The sequence below is a fragment of the Anomaloglossus baeobatrachus genome, chromosome 2 (genome assembly GCF_048569485.1).
Source record: "Anomaloglossus baeobatrachus isolate aAnoBae1 chromosome 2, aAnoBae1.hap1, whole genome shotgun sequence".
Taxonomy (NCBI): Eukaryota; Metazoa; Chordata; class Amphibia; order Anura; family Aromobatidae; genus Anomaloglossus; species Anomaloglossus baeobatrachus.
This window is the reverse complement of record NC_134354.1, coordinates 260,626,271-260,642,715: the sequence shown is the minus strand read 5'-3', so window position 1 is coordinate 260,642,715 and position 16,445 is coordinate 260,626,271. Positions and strand designations below refer to the sequence as shown.

Here is a 16,445-nt window from a genome sequence, read left to right as displayed (position 1 = left end):
TGCAGAAGAACCTAATTTTAATTGATAAAATTTTTGGGCTTGTGACTTTGATTGCTTTTATTTAAATATTTTCTACATTAAGGGACCAAAAAAACAGCAGTGCTGTTTTTTTCTTTTTAAAATGATGTTGACGAGAAAGATAAGTGGCAAAGTAGACTTCGAATTTAGGTTGTTACAGATGCAATGATGACAACATTACATATATGTGTAGGGTATTATTTACATTTGCTACAAGATTTTTTTTCTTTTTCTAAAATTAACTATACTGGTGTGATTCATGAAAGTGAGTGTTACACAGGGGACAGGAGGATCTCTCTCACTCTCACTCTCACTCTCACTCTCACTCTCACTCTCTCTCACTCCCTCCCTGCTTCCCTCTCCTTCACACTGGAGAGATATGTTTTTGCAGTCTGCATTTAAGCCTGGGTCGCAGACCAGAATTGCTGCTGTAGTTGGGAAAAGGCTGTGGTAATTATTGAGCCCAGTAATGATCGCTGATACCTCCTTTTATGGTCTTGATCTTTTACGGCACTGACGTTTTACAGAAGTGCACCCCGATAGATTAGAATTATTAGAAGAAAAACACACAATTAGTGTGTTATCTGCTTTGTACTATTAGGCTATGTGCCCACGCTGTGGAAAATGCGTGGAATTTGCCGCGGATTTTTCAAAAATCTGCAGCACAGCTACTCCCCAGCCATTTCTATGGCATTTGGGAACTGCTGTGCCCACGCTGCGGATTTTTCCACAGCGAAAATAATGCGGATTTTCCTGCGGAAAAATCAGCAGCATGTCAATTATTCCTGCAGATTTCTCCGCAGGGTCCCATATACTTACCTGCCTCACCGGAGTCACTTTCTCCGTCCGGTGTACAGCAGCGCGGTGGATCCAGGTATAGGAAGGAAGAGGTGGGCGGGGCCTGCACGAGCTCCGGTCATGTGACAGCCGGAGCTAGTTCAGGCCCGCCCATCTTCTCCTGCAGACGCTGACAGAGTGACCCGGCCGCCGGAAAGCGAGGTGCTGCATGATGGAGGTGAGTATGAACTCCCGATCACTGCAGCACATGTTCTGCATTGAGGATGCAGTGCCGAATCCATGGTACTGTATCCTCAATGCAGAATGCCTGCACCATATCCGCAGGACATTCCGCAGCATGGAAACAGACAAAAATTGTGCTGCGGTTTCCTGGGAGCTCCTGCGGAATGTCCTGCGGATATATCCGCAGGACACTGTCCCCGTGGGCACATAGCCTTATAGTACAGACTGCGGCGTGTTTAAACCCCTAAATGCTGTTGCCAATCATATCAGTGGCATCCAAATAGTTAACAGAAGCAGAGGGTCCACTCTTTCGCAAACAAGTACACAGCAATTGCAAATTCCCAGAGTTTTGATTTTTTTTAAAACTTGTTTTAATGAAAACTGTTACACAACAATAATAAATGTATTCAAAAGACTTCTTCAGTAGTAGGAAGCAAAAGTACAATATCCATTGTTCTTAAAAAGGTATAGCATAACACAAAAGTGAGTACACGTCTCATATTTTTGTCAATATGTTATTATATCTTTTCATGGGACAACACTGAAGATATGACACTTTGCTACAATGTACAATAGTCAGTGTACAGCTTGTATAACAGTGTAAATTTGGTGCCCTCTAAATAACTCAACACACAGCCATTAATGTCTAAACCGCTGGCAACAAATGTGAGTACATCCTTAGGTGAAAATGGCCAAATTGTTCCCAACTAACCATGAATGATGTCATGTTATTCATTAGTGTTAGGCTATGTGCACACGCTGTGTTTTTTTAACGCTGCGTTTTTTTAACGCTGCGTTTTTGGCCGCTAAAAAACGCACCCGCGGCAAAAAAAGCATGCGTTTTTACCGTGATTTGGTGCGCTTTTGGCTGCGTTTTGATCTCTGCGTTTTTCTGCGTTTTTCCAATACATTGCATGGGGGGAAAACGCAGAAAAACGCAGGAAAGAATTGACATGCCCATTTTTTTTTTAAGCTCAAAAACGCAGCTTAAAAAAAAAAGTTGTGTGCAGACAGCAAAAATGAAAACTCAGACTTTGCTGGGGAAGCAAAGTCATGCAGTTTTGAGGCCAAAAACACACCCGAAAAACGCCGCAAAAAACGCACTGTGTGCACAGAGACTTACATGGTTTTGGTGTGAATGGGAAGCAGGTGTGTTAAATTAGGTGTTATCACTCACTGATACTGGTCACTAGAAGTTCAACATGCACCTCATTACAAAGAATTCTCTGAGGATCTGAAAAAAGAATTGTTGCACTGCATAAAGATGGCCTAGGCTATGAGAATATTGCCAACACATTAAGGCTATGGGCACACAGTGCGTTTTTCGCGGCGTTTTTGTGCCTTTTTCGGGTGCATTTTTGGCCTCAAAACTGCATGACTTTGCTTCTCCAGCAAAGTCTATGAGTTTTCATTTTTGCTGTCCGCACACAACTTTTTTGTTAAGCTGCGTTTTTGAGCTTAAAAAAAAAATAAATGGGCATGTCAATTCTTTCCTGCGTTTTTCTGCGTCTTTCCCCCATGCAATGCATTGGAAAAACGCAGAAAAATGCAGAGATCAAAAACGCAACCAAAAACTCACCAAATCGCGGTAAAAAAAGCATGCGTTTTTTGCCGCGGATGCGTTTTTGTGCGTTTTTAGCGGCCAAAAACGCACAAACACGCAGCGTCAAAAAAACGCAGCGTGTGCACATAGCCTAAAAGTGAGCTGAAGCATTGGTGAAGACCATACAGCGGTTTAACAAGACAGGTTCCACTTAGAACAGACCTCGATACAGTCAAACAAAGACGATGTGTGCATATGCGTCATATCCAAAGGTTGTCTATTCAAAATAGACTTATAAGTGCTGCAATGCAGAGGTTAAAAGGAGTGGGGTGGGGGTCAGCCTGTCAGTGCTCAGACCACATGCCGCACACTGCATCATATTGGTCTGCATGGCTGTCGTCCCAGATGGAAGCCTCTTCTAAACATGATGCAAAAGAAAACCTGCAAACAGTTTGCTGAAGTTAAGCAGACAAATGGCACGGATTACTGTAACCATGTCCTGTAGTCTGATGAGACCAAGATAAACTTATTTGGTTCTGATGGTGTCAAGTATATGCAGCAGCAACCAGGTGAGGAGTACAAAGACAAGTGTGTCTTACCTACAGTCAAGCATGGTGGTGAGAGAGTCATGGTTTGGGACTGTATGACTACTGCCGGCTGTGGGGAGCTACAGTTTATTAAGGGAACCATGAATACCAACATGTACTGTGCTATACTGAAGCAGAGCATGATTCCCTCCATTCTTATTCCACCCCAAGCACACCACCAAGAAGACCACTGCCTTACATAAGAAACTAAGGGTAAAGGTGCTGGACTGGCCAAGTATATCACCAGACCTTAACTCTTTTGTGCATCCTGAAATGGAAGGGGGAGGAGTGTAAGGTCTCTAAGATCCACCAGCTACATGATGTCATCATGGAAGAGGATTAAGTGGCTCCTGTGAAAATCTAGTGAACTCCATGTCCAAGAGAATTAAGGCAGTGCATGAAAATAATGGTGGCCACATAAAATATTGACACTTTCACTGACTACATTACATTGTATCAAAATGTCATATCTTCAGTGTTGTCTCATGAAAAGATATAATAAAATATTTACAAAAATGTGAAGGGAGTATTCACTTTTGCGATATACTGTATACATAAAGGAGATGCCCAGGTACTTGCATCATATCACAGTTTGATATTCGCAAGTCAGCTGAAACCCATGTTGTGTTGAAGAAGCATAAAACAATATACATGTTACTCTTGTCATAAAATCTTAAGTGACAGCTCAGAATTTAAACTGTTCAGATATAAAAATAAAAGCATAAAACCTTTTGCTGCCCACTGTAAGATTCCCACCTACATCTCCAAAACTATATATTACCTTTAACTGGTAGTATATAGGATACTTCAATTTTGAAAGACTGCACCGATGATTTCCATATGTCCCACACCTTATAAAATTTTGAGGGCATCCTCTATATGATACAATAATTACATATTAGAAAACAGTGTACTTATGGAATCAACCCAGGCCCTTAATTGAGGAGAATTACCCATCCATCTTGTATTTATCAATTTCCTGGCAAGAAATAAACTTTCACTAATTAACATTTTGGTACAATGACCCCACATTTCCTCCTCCAGTAGACCAAATAAACATATATTAGTATCTAGTGGAACGGGAATGGATGTCAGGGAGGATAGGAAGGTGACTATACTTGGCCAGAAAGAGAGAATACTGTAATTGCACCAGCCCAAACCAAGTGGCAGAAATCTACGTTTAAGGTGTGGCATTACAGACATTCCAAGGAGGATAAGCTACCCATTCGGAGTAACTTTGATGGGGTTAGGTAGGCTTGGGAATAATGTATAATTGAGTAATTGAGTGATTCTATTGGTTACTGAAAGAGACATAAAGAGGGATTCCAAGATCTCCTCCCAGTCCTCCTCACTAATAGTGGGAATAAGCAGCTCCCCCTTGTCTTTCACCTTCAGAGAAGTAGAACCAATACCTATTGACATCATGTATGAGTATAGAGCGGATATGAGACCTTGAAGGCATTGTGACTTAAGAATACATACCAATGAAAAAGGTAGATGTGGTCACCATTACGTTTTGTGAATGCAATTAAGATTGGACAGCAGACATTAATTGAAGATATCTAAAAAAAAAGTGACATCTCGACACATCACACTTATTTCTCTATTGATCGAAAGAGAGCATTATATTCTGGTCATAAATGTCACCAAGTAAAAGGAAGTTTTGAGTGCTCCAAAATTGAGAGGATAGGTGAGATACCAGGGATGGAAAATAAGGGTTCTGCCATTGAGACATGTCCACTAAAATAGTAAAATTTGACACTTGTCTCGCCTATCTTCAGACTAACCGCGCCAACTTGAGCATAGGCAACATTTTGGAAATGTCAGGCTTATCAAGCTCCAAAAAATCCTAGTAGACAGCTAGTGTTTGCTGCTTCCGCCAAGTGACTCTCTGAATTTGGCAGTTGAGAACTTGGCATCCAACCGCTTATTACCTTTAGCTGGCCTGCTATGTAATTAAAAATACAGCAAAGCTGTACCCCCGAGCTTTTTGGGTCTTTGAAGGGGAAATAATTTAGGTTTGGGTGGAGAACTTCCTTACATAAACGAAAACATTAGATAGTTTTGTTGTGAAGAAAGATTCAGGGATAGGCACTACAGAATTTCGACAATAATATAATCTTAATTAGGTTTATGTAACCAGTCACTGATAATGGTAGTTTCCCGGAGATTAAAACTTCAGTTTGGCATAACCATATTGTGGCAGAATGTTAGAAAAGAGCTCCCATTTACTGTCTTGATAAATGTTGATCCACAAATATTTAAAATGTGTATCCACTTGTAAAAGTTACAAAGAATTTAAATGGATAGAGGTATCACACAAAAGAAGCATTAACGATGATTTGTTCCAGTTTATATTAAGGCCAGAAAATCTGCTAAATGTATGTGTAGTAGAGATACCATTAGGTAAAGTGTCTCCGACCTGGTCCATAAAAAAATGATCATGTCATCAGCGTATAACCCAATAGAATCTGTCCAATCAGGTATAGCTATGCCTTTAATTAGTGGCGTATAGCGTATTCTAATAGCTAATGCTTCAATAGCCAGGGCAAATAAAATGGGGTAGAGGGGACAGCCTGCAGGTTCCCATAGTTGCCATGGCTCTTCTTGGCCAAGTAACAACCTATTTTGCCCTACCATTTGCAAGGTATAACAGGCTGTGTATATGAAATATATACAGTATAGACATATAGCAGTGTTTGCGACCAGTGTGCAATGTGAAAAACATTCAAGTTCTGTAGTGAGACTAAGTAAAATGTATTTAAAAAAAACCCTATACAAAAAGAAGAAAAAGTGTTTTGCCAGTAAAACGGCAGCTTGTGTGTAAAAAGAAAATTTCTATGCACAAAATTTGTATGGCCACGTCCGGAATCATCCTAGCTATAAAACTATCACAAAACCTATTCTGTATGGCGAACATGGTAATACCTCCCCAAAAAATGTAGCCTTTTCATCATACTGACAAGCAAAAAGTGGATTAAAAAGTAATATGTGCAAAAAAAATAATAAATAATTGTGTCACTGAAAATATCAAGTCATCCTGCCAAAGATAAGCCCAAATATGGCTCTGTAGGCAAAAAATAATTATATTGTTTAAAATATCATTTTTAGTGTATAAAAATAGCAATAAAAATAGTAAAACATATACAAAAAAATATAATTAAAAATCTGGTATCGCTTGAGTCATGCTAACTACAAGATGAAAGCAGCCTCATCACTTATACTGCGTATGATAGTGTAGACGCAACCCCCATCCCCCACCCCTATAAAAATCTTGAATAGCTAGGGGGGGTTTCATTCTGCAGATGCAAAACTTGAATAAAACGCTATTACAAAATATTATGTACCTGAAAATAGTACCAATAAAATCTTCAACTCAACCTGGTAAAAAAAAAAAAAAGACCTCATACAGCTGTTAACTCAAAACAAAAAGATATAACTCTCAGACTATGGTGATGAAAAACAATAAAATAATGGTTTTAGTGTGCAAAAGTAGCAAAACAAACTATATAAATATGGTAATACTGGAATTGCAGACGCAGAGGATAAAGCAGATTTATCCAACCTCACTGTGAATGGCATAAAAAAGTAAATTAAAACCATTCTTGAACTGCTCTTCATTCCACTTGCCAAAAATCAGCTGAAGACTAGAATCACATTTATGTTGTGCTCTATGGTGAGCACTTACATTGTGGTTTCATTCTAAACCCCCAAAATGCAATTCAGAGCAAACCTTCTATGGCACATTCCCTATAATGAAGCAGATTGAGTCACTGTCACGCTGGAGCATACAGACGCTCAGTGTGCGGCACAATAGAAGGGTAACAACAGGCGTGGTATAGAAGTAAGACCCTGGCGATAGGGAGAGGGGACACATCCTGCCACTCACCTGAGCCTTTACCCTATGCTCCCTAAAGTCTCTATTCGGGTCCTTCATCCCATTGCGGTCATATGCCTAGGCCCTCACTTGCCCTGAACTTACTTTGGCACTAATCTCATCACTGCAATAATTTAACACAAGGGAAAGGAGACAGACCAGATGGACACAAAAAAAGAAAACACTAAGCTACTCCAATGCAGCTGAATAAAACAGCTGCAATTGTCACGACTCCTCAGATTCTCCAGAGACTGGCTCCTTCCAAGGGAACAGCATAAGGCTATGTGCCCATGGGAGTTTGTACAGGTGTCCTGACACAGGATCCCCACATTAAAATGAACCAGCTCCTCACAGCATCAGCAATCTCCCAAAGGAGATGTGTCAGGAGGATGAGGACCAGGTTTATCCAACCCTAGAACACCAGACCATCCAGTAATGAATGATACTATTATTGGGAAGAAAGGGACATCACAGTGGATGGGTGAGATTGTTCCATTTCTCTTCCCCTACTTATGCATTTTGAGCAGATCATTAAGTACCTTTGTTGGCAAAATCCTGAAATGTCTTTTGATGACTGACATGCTTTCTAGTCATTACTAATGACCAACTGGTAGTTTTGATATTTACCGTTAGTATTGGCTATACCGTGTTTCATTTGTATGTTTGTCCTTGTCTGTTTTTACCATTGGTTACGACCTGTGACCATTTTATTATTGAAATATTAAAAGGTAATTTCTAGGCGTTATTTTTCAATTCACTTTGCTATATCTGGTTTCATACGTGAATTATATTGTCCAGTAGCTGCTTCTTTGAACAGGAGTGGTCACAAAGAGCTGCACTTGAGATTAAGGCTACAAAGGATAGCCAGATAGGAAAGAGTCCTTAACCCCTACAGCACCAAAAGAAAGTAGATTCACTCAAACACAAGCTGCAGACCAGCGCATAATAAGGCGTTCTGACCTTCTGGTCCCAGACTCGCCAGAGAACTCCCCCAAGGGGGGCACATGCATGACAGTCACTTTGGACTTTATATTTGGCATCTATTTAGCAATAAAAGTGTGATCATCCAGTTATGTGAATGCATAAAAAGATGGGAAATCACGGAAACAGGTCAGACGGAGAGGCAAAATAAAAAAAACAAACATTTCATTCTGATCTGGAGGCACTATTAAGCCCCTTCACACGTCTCGACCCTTCATGTGGTCTACCCATTTTTGATACCCAGCAAAGATAAAGCAGACAATTGTGAGCTGTCAAATATTATCAGGCTGGGAAGGTGCATGCTTACTGGGCCCTTCCCAGCCTAAAAATACCTGGCTGTAGCCACCCCAGAAGTGCCACATGACATTAGATTTGCCAACTCTGGAGCTTCGCCTCGGCACTTTCCAATTTTCCCTGGTACATTGGCAATCAGGGTAATGTTTTTTAAAGGGTTGATTGATGTAAAGAAAAAGAAACCGCACACTCGCATGACATACGGATACTAAGTGAGTAAAAAAAAAACAAAAAAGAACACAACACGCGCCCGAACACTCACCAACGTTTCTGACTGAGAATCTCAGCGATTTTATATATGCAAATGTGATTGCACTCTAAATCTGAAACTAGCCATAAAAAAATTTTGATTTATCCCAAAATAGTACCAACAAAAAAAATCATCTCATCCTACAACAAACTCCGCATTCAGGTCTGTCATCTATCAAGGGAAGGTTTTCAAGTTATTGGCAGCACAAAAGCTCTATAAAAGCAACATGCCTTCCCCTCCAAAAAGTCTTCAGTCCGAAAACTAAATCCCCACTCCCTTCTGTGCCCTACAGTGTGCCTAAAGAGTAATTAATGTCCACAAGTCTAATAGGTCCAGAAATATTTGGACAATGAGCGAATCTTGGCGATTTGTGCTCCGAATGTCACTATTTTTAATTTCAAATTAAACAACTGAGATGCAATTTAAGTGTAGACTTTCAGGTTTAATTAAAAGGGTTACACAAAAATATCCTGTGAAACGTTTAGGAATTGCAATCATTCCTTTACAAAGCCTCCTCATTTATTTTTACTTTGCAATAACTGCCTGAAGTCTGAAAGCTATGGACGTCACCAAAAGCTGGATTTCCTTCTTTGTGATGTGATATTTTGTACAGCTGACTTCAGTTGTTGCTTATTTGTGGGTCTTTCTGCCTTAAGTTTTGTCTTAAGCATGTGAAATGCATACTTGATGGGGTTGAGATCTGCTAACTGATGGATTTTGTTTTTAATTTTTTTTCAGCACAATGATAGCCTGTTTCATTTCCACAAAGAGTTCCTTTGACCGCATATTATGGTTTCACAGCAACAGCTTCCAAATGCCACACCTGAAATTGACTTCAGAACTTTTACCTGCTTATTTAATAGTGCATTAACAAGGGAACAGCCCATGCAGACCATTAAGGAGCTTTTGAGATAATTGTCTAATTACATTTGGTCCCTTGAAAAAGTAGCTACATATTTAACAGCTGTAATTCCTAAACCCTTATTGCAAATAGGATGAGAATACCCTCAATTTAAAGGAAACCTGTCACCAGATTTTGGCCTTCTAAACTAAAACTAAAACCTTAAACAGCGCTTGGGCTGCTTTCTATACTGGTGCACGTGACCACCCCTGTAGACCTCACAAATATCTTTATAAAATCTCCGGCCATATATATCTGCCTGCGCAAACAGGCAAGTTCTAGGCGCATGTGCGAGAGTTTGCCGATGATGTGGATGAAGTGGTAGATGTCATCCACATTGCCGGGCAAATTTTATGCCCGTGAGGTGAACTTCTGGTTCATGCAGACGGACCAATGTTTTTGGCTCTGCCCGCAATAGGGCAAAGTGAAGTGCGCCTGTGCGAGCCATAAACATGTTTGCGCAGGCGCGAGATATTGCCTGCCTATGTGGATGGCGTTCAAGGCGTCATCCACGTCAATCAGCACAAGAGGACAGCGAACGGAGGCACAGATCAGGACGCCTATCAGACCGCACAATTTACATAAATGGCGGGAGATTCTATAAAGGCATTTGTGGGGTCTACAGAGGGGGCCAGGGGGTAACGTGCACCAATATAGAATGCAGCACAGGCGCTGCTTAAGGTGCTAATTGTAGTTTAGAAGACCAAAATCTGGTTACAGGTTCCCTTTAAAGCTGAGAGTCTGCTCTTTACTAGATCGAGCATTGGGTGCTCGGGTACACTGAGTGCCCAGCTGAGTATCACGGGTGCTCAAATGTGTCATTTGTGAATGATCCAACATGACACAGGACAGTTCCTTTCAGTGAATGATGGCAGCCGACATCGCTGTAAGCCGTTGGCAGTCTCTGAATGGCCCTCACTGGGGTTAAAAACAATGTGCTTGGATGCTATGTGTAAAAAAATGGCTGGCTGTACGTGGGCAGAGCCAAACTGCTCAAACAGTGACTTCCAACCTACTCGTTCCTCCACTTAAACCAGTCAGAGCGTCCAACCTGCTCAACCCAAGAAAAGACAACTGGAGCATTTTTGTGCTTGCTTATTATTAGTAAAGAGCTAAAATGCTAAAACTTGTGTCACCGTCCAAATATTTCTGGATCTAATTGTATGGGATTACTGTAGTGGGAAGGAACCACTTAATTTATGGGGTGCGTGTCTTCAGGAGCAAACCTGGTACCTTTGTATTTACTTTCATGGAGTCTTCTCTTTACTGTTGACTTAGAGACAGATACACCTACTTCACTGAGAGTGTTCTGGACTTCAGTTGATGTTGTGAACGGGTTCTTCTTCACCAAAGAAAGTATGCGGCGATCATCCACCACTGTTGTCATCCGTGGACGCCCAGGCCTTTTTGAGTTCCCAAGCTCACCAGTCAATTCCTTTTTTCTCAGAATGTACCCGACTGTTGATTTTTCTACTCCAAGCATGTCTGCTATCTCTCTGATGGATTTTTTCTTTTTTTTTCAGCCTCAGGATGTTCTGCTTCATCTCAATTGAGAGTTCCTTAGACCGCATGTTGTCTGGTCACAGCAACAGCTTCCAAATGCAAAACCACACACCTGTAATCAACTCCAGACCTTTTAACTACTTCATTGATTACAGGTTAATGAGGGAGACGCCTTCAGAGTTAATTGCAGCCCTTAGAGTCCCTTGTCCAATTACTTTTGGTCCCTTGAAAAAGAGGAGGCTATGCATTACAGAGCTATGATTCCTAAACCCTTTCTCCGATTTGGATGTGAAAACTCTCATATTGCATCTGGGAGTGTGCACTTTCAGCCCATATTATATATATAATTGTATTTCTGAACATGTTTTTGTAAACAGCTAAAATAACAAAACTTGTGTCACTGTCCAAATATTTCTGGACCTAACTGTATTTGTGGTTTAAGGGATATATTGTGGTGGTCAAATGCTACATTCCAAATACATTCCTTTTTCCTTGACTTATAATAGTATACTTATACAATACGATATGGATTGCTAGACTTGACTATTATAACATGGTGTCACCTTTTGATATGCTGAAACGATGGATGGGATTTATAATTGAATTGATGACTCTGTAACCATGTGCCCCCCAGGTGGCTCTCTTGTTTATATAATTATTGTATGAAATTATTATGAATAAAATATTTAAGATTTGATAGCAATTTTGTATTGAATCACTTCTTTCTTGGCTGGTTATCACCGGGGCCAAGTTGTGGTATTCTAAGTCGCCAAGGCCTGGCCACCGGAGAGTGCTCTCTCCACCCAGAAGTGTTCCTACACATCTGCACTCGCTGGGGTACACCAGACGTGGATCTAATGGCCTCACGGTTGAACGCAAAGGTACCCGCGTTCATAGCCAGGTCACGCGATCCGCAGTCTATCGGCCCGGATGCTCTAGTCTGCTCCTGGCTCCACTTCCGTCTGCCTTACATATTTCCACCCCTACCTTTGCTGCCGCGGGTAATCAGGAAAATCAAAGCAGAGGGAGTCCCGGTGATACTGATAGCACCGGACTGGCCCAGGCGCGCCTGGCACGCCGAATTAGTACAAATGCTCGCAGACGTACCGTGGCGCCTTCTAGACATCCCAGACTTGCTGACACAAGGGCCCATTTCCCATCAGAACTCCAGAGCCCTGAAGCTGACGGCATGGCCATTGAGACCTGGGTATTAACAAGAGCAGGATTCTCCCCCGCGGTTATCTCCACCATGATCAGCGCCCGAAAGCCTGCTTCATCCCGCATTTACCACTGTACGTGGAAAATCTTCCTTTCATGGTGCAGGGAAACTAACGTCTAGCCTATGCCTCTGACCATCCCCAGAATTCTCGATTTTTCTGCAGGTTGGCTCTCAGTTCCCTTAAAGGGCAGGTCTCAGCGCTCTCAATCTTCTACCAATGCCGCCTGGCTCAAAAACCGCAAGTCAAGACCTTCCTCCAGGGCGTTTCCCATCTAGTTCCCCCGTACAAACGGCCGCTGGAACCATGGGACCTCAATCTCGTTCTGGACAGTCTCCAGAGGTCCCCCTTTGAACCTCTCAAGGAATCCTCCCTTGCTTTTCTGTCCTGGAAGGTAAGGTTCCTGGTGGCAATTATGTTCATCAGACAGGTTTCGGAGCTAGCAGCACTCTCTCGCCGTGAGCCTTTTCTGATTTTTCACCAGGACAAGGTGGTTCTGCGCCCCCTTCTGGATTTTCTTCCAAAGGTTCCCACCCCGTTTCATTTGAACGAGGACATTGTTCTGCCTTCCTTTTGTCCACACCCAGTTCATAGGGTGGAAAGGTCTCTGCATTCATTAGACCTCTCAGATATTACATATCCAGGACAGCCCCTTTTAGGAAAACGGACTCTTTGTTCGTCATTCCTGAGGGGCCTAAGAAGGGACAGGCAACGTCAAAGGCGACTCTGGCTCGCTGGATTCACTCTGCGATCCAGGAAGTCTACCGCTTGCAACTCAAGCCCATTCCTAGTGGGCTACGGGTTCATTCCACGCGAGAATTTGGCGCTTCGTGGGCCATTCGGCATCAGGCTTCAGTGGAACAGGTGTGTAAGGCTGCGACCTGGTCTAGCCTACATACGTTTTCAAAGCTTTACAGAGTCCATGCCCAGGTTTCAGCTGAGGCAAATCTGGGTAGGACAATTCTGCAAACGGCAGTAGAGCAGCTTCTCTCAGTAGGTGCTCCAGGCTGTCTGGGACTGGTTCCTAGTCCTTGGGTTGCGTTACTTTGTTTTTATTTTTCCTTCCCATGGACTGCTTTAGGACGTCCCATGGTCCTGTGTCCCCGAATGAAGCGTCAGAGAAAAATGGATTTTTGTGTACTCGCCGTAAAATCGTTTTCTCTTAGCCATCATTGGGGGACACAGCACCCACCCTGTTGCCCTGTTGGGCCTTGGTTCTCTCAGTACCTTATTTGGTTATGATTCTTTTTTTTCTCATGTTCCTCTGTTGAGGTAAGTTTTTACTGGCTTTTTCTCCTACTGCTTGTGTACTAAAACTGAGGTTGCCTGGCCCAGCCAGGGGGTGTATACTGCAGAGGAGGAGCTATGCTTTTGCATCCACTTAGTGTCCTCCTATGGATAGGCAGCATAACACCCATGGTCCTGTGTCCTCATGGTCCTGTGTCCCCCAATGATGGCTCAGAGAAAACGATTTTACGGTGAGTACACAAAAATCCATTTTTAAGACTCACCCCTGATTTTACTCCCAAATTTTTGGGAGGAAAAGTGCTGTCAAGGGAAGAATTTGGTTGAAGACTGCTAACGGAGTCTTCGTTTGGGATGTCCATAGACGGTGCTGTATTAGCTGTATATCAGTGCCAATATATCAATGTATATAAGACAATGAACACAGACGTGCTCTCCCTTTCAGCCAGCATCATCAACTAACTCATGTATTCTATTGTTCAAGCATTAAACACATCACTTCAGCCTGAAAGATATTTACAAAAACTTCTCCATTTGCTCACACATACTGATAAAGAATAATTAGGGGGGAGTGCATATGGGCAGCATTGGGAGAATGCATGAGATCATACATCATCCCAAATAGTACACTTTGAAGACGGTAAGCGACAATGAGATTCTGTAGAAATGATACATGGGAGTATGGGATCACTCGCTTCATCCTACAAATACTACATTCCTTCTCCTGTGAATTTTACTGATAAGGCTCCCAATTAACTTAATATCTCCTTCCTTTCTCGCCTTTTCATTGGGGGACACAGACAGTGGGTATTATGGTGTCTCCAGGGAGGCGTGACACTAGATTTGCAAAAGTGTTAGCTCCTCCCCCCACAGCATATACCCCAGCTAGGCAGGAAACTAGCCCAGTTTTTTTCTAGTGTCAGCAGGGAGGCTGACATGTGTGGACTGAGCTCCACCAGAGGTGCCTCAGGCCAGCTTATTTTGTTTTTATTTTTACTTTTTATTTTGTTTTCTTTTTCTTATTCATTCTATTTTTGATAGGGGCAATACCAGGGTGCCCTGCCACCCCCGTTCCCCCCATGTACGGGCAGAGGAAACCTGGCGTGCACAAGCCGTCAGTCTTCCCTCGCGCCCAAGTGGTCGGGTCTGCGTACCCCTCCAGGCTCCCTGGAAGCACCTCACACTAAGGTAGCTCCAGAGGGCTGAGCAGAGCTGAGGACCTGCTTCAGCCTTGAGCCGAAGATGCGTCCCTGAGATCCCCGCATCCATCAACGACGCGTCTTCAGACGGAGCCAGGAGCAGGTAGGGAGACGACGAGTCATCTGTCCCCTGCATCCAAACCGCCGCCTGGAAAGGCGCCGGTGGGCTGATGCAGGCCGTGATTCCGGGGAGCATCATTAATTTAGCCCCCGGCTTCGGCCTGCATTCTACCAACGCCCCCTCTCACTGCTCTGGAAGCCGCTCCCTCACTCAGGAGCAACTCCTTTCCGATTGGCCGTCACACTTAGTCCCAGCCCTGAGACCAATCAGCCTCCGGGGTTCGTCTCACTCCTCCATGCTGCCAGGAACACTGGATGCCATTTTCCACAAGGGGAGCAGACTCGGGTGAGATCGCCTCCTTGGCTCTGCACTTCTGCAGCACTATATACCGCTCTGCTCAGCGGTATATTGCTGTCTCTCTAGCGGTGTGTGCCTGCTGGTTAGCAGTGTATATCAGCTATTAGCAGTATATACTGCCTGCAGGTACAGTTAGGTCCCGAAATATTTGGACAGTGACACAAGTTTTGTTATTTTAGCTGTTTACAAAAACATGTTCAGAAATACAATTATGTATATAATATGGGCTGAAAGTGCACACTCCCAGCTGCAATATGAGAGTTTTCACATCCAAATCGGAGAAAGGGTTTAGGAATCATAGCTCTATAATGCATAGCCTCCTCTTTTTCAAGGGACCAAAAGTAATTGGACAAGGGACTCTAAGGGCTGCAATTAACTCTGAAGGCGTCTCCCTCGTTAACCTGTAATCAATGAAGTAGTTAAAAGGTCTGGGGTTGATTACAGGTGTGTGGTTTTGCATTTGGAAGCTGTTGCTGTGACCAGACAACATGCGGTCTAAGGAACTCTCAATTGAGGTGAAGCAGAACATCCTGAGGCTGGAAAAAAAGAAACAATCCATCAGAGAGATAGCAGACATGCTTGGAGTAGCAAAATCAACAGTCGGGTACATTCTGAGAAAAAAGGAATTGACTGGTGAGCTTGGGAACTCAAAAAGGCCTGGGCGTCCACGGATGACAACAGTGGTGGATGATCGCCGCATACTTTCTTTGGTGAAGAAGAACCCGTTCACAACATCAACTGAAGTCCAGAACACTCTCAGTGAAGTAGGTGTATCTGTCTCTAAGTCAACAGTAAAGAGAAGACTCCATGAAAGTAAATACAAAGGGTTCACATCTAGATGCAAACCATTCATCAATTCCAAAAATAGACAGGCCAGAGTTAAATTTGCTGAAAAACACCTCATGAAGCCAGCTCAGTTCTGGAAAAGTATTCTATGGACAGATGAGACAAAGATCAACCTGTACCAGAATGATGGGAAGAAAAAAGTTTGGAGAAGAAAGGGAACGGCACATGATCCAAGGCACACCACATCCTCTGTAAAACATGGTGGAGGCAACGTGATGGCATGGGCATGCATGGCTTTCAATGGCACTGGATCAATTGTGTTTATTGATGACATAACAGCAGACAAGAGTAGCCGGATGAATTCTGAAGTGTACCGGGATATACTTTCAGCCCAGATTCAGCCAAATGCCGCAAAGTTGATCAGACGGCGCTTTATAGTACAGATGGACAATGACCCCAAGCATACAGCCAAAGCTACCCAGGAGTTCATGAGTGCAAAAAAGTGGAACATTCTGCAATGGCCAAGTCAATCACCAGATCTTAACCCAATTGAGCATGCATTTCACTTGCTCAAATCCAGACTTAAGACGGAAAGACCCAAAAACA

At 42.9% G+C, this 16,445-nt stretch overlaps 1 protein-coding gene across 1 annotated transcript in view; it reads right to left on the bottom strand.

The window, feature by feature from the left end:
• LOC142289641 (plasma membrane calcium-transporting ATPase 1-like) overlaps positions 1 to 16,445 on the bottom strand; it is an 88,896-nt gene that overhangs the window by 58,319 nt on the left and 14,132 nt on the right. The window contains exon 2 of the mRNA XM_075333606.1: positions 4,471 to 4,580. Coding sequence (XP_075189721.1) covers positions 4,471 to 4,580 — 110 coding nt within the window. The remainder of the gene's footprint in view (positions 1 to 4,470; positions 4,581 to 16,445) is intronic.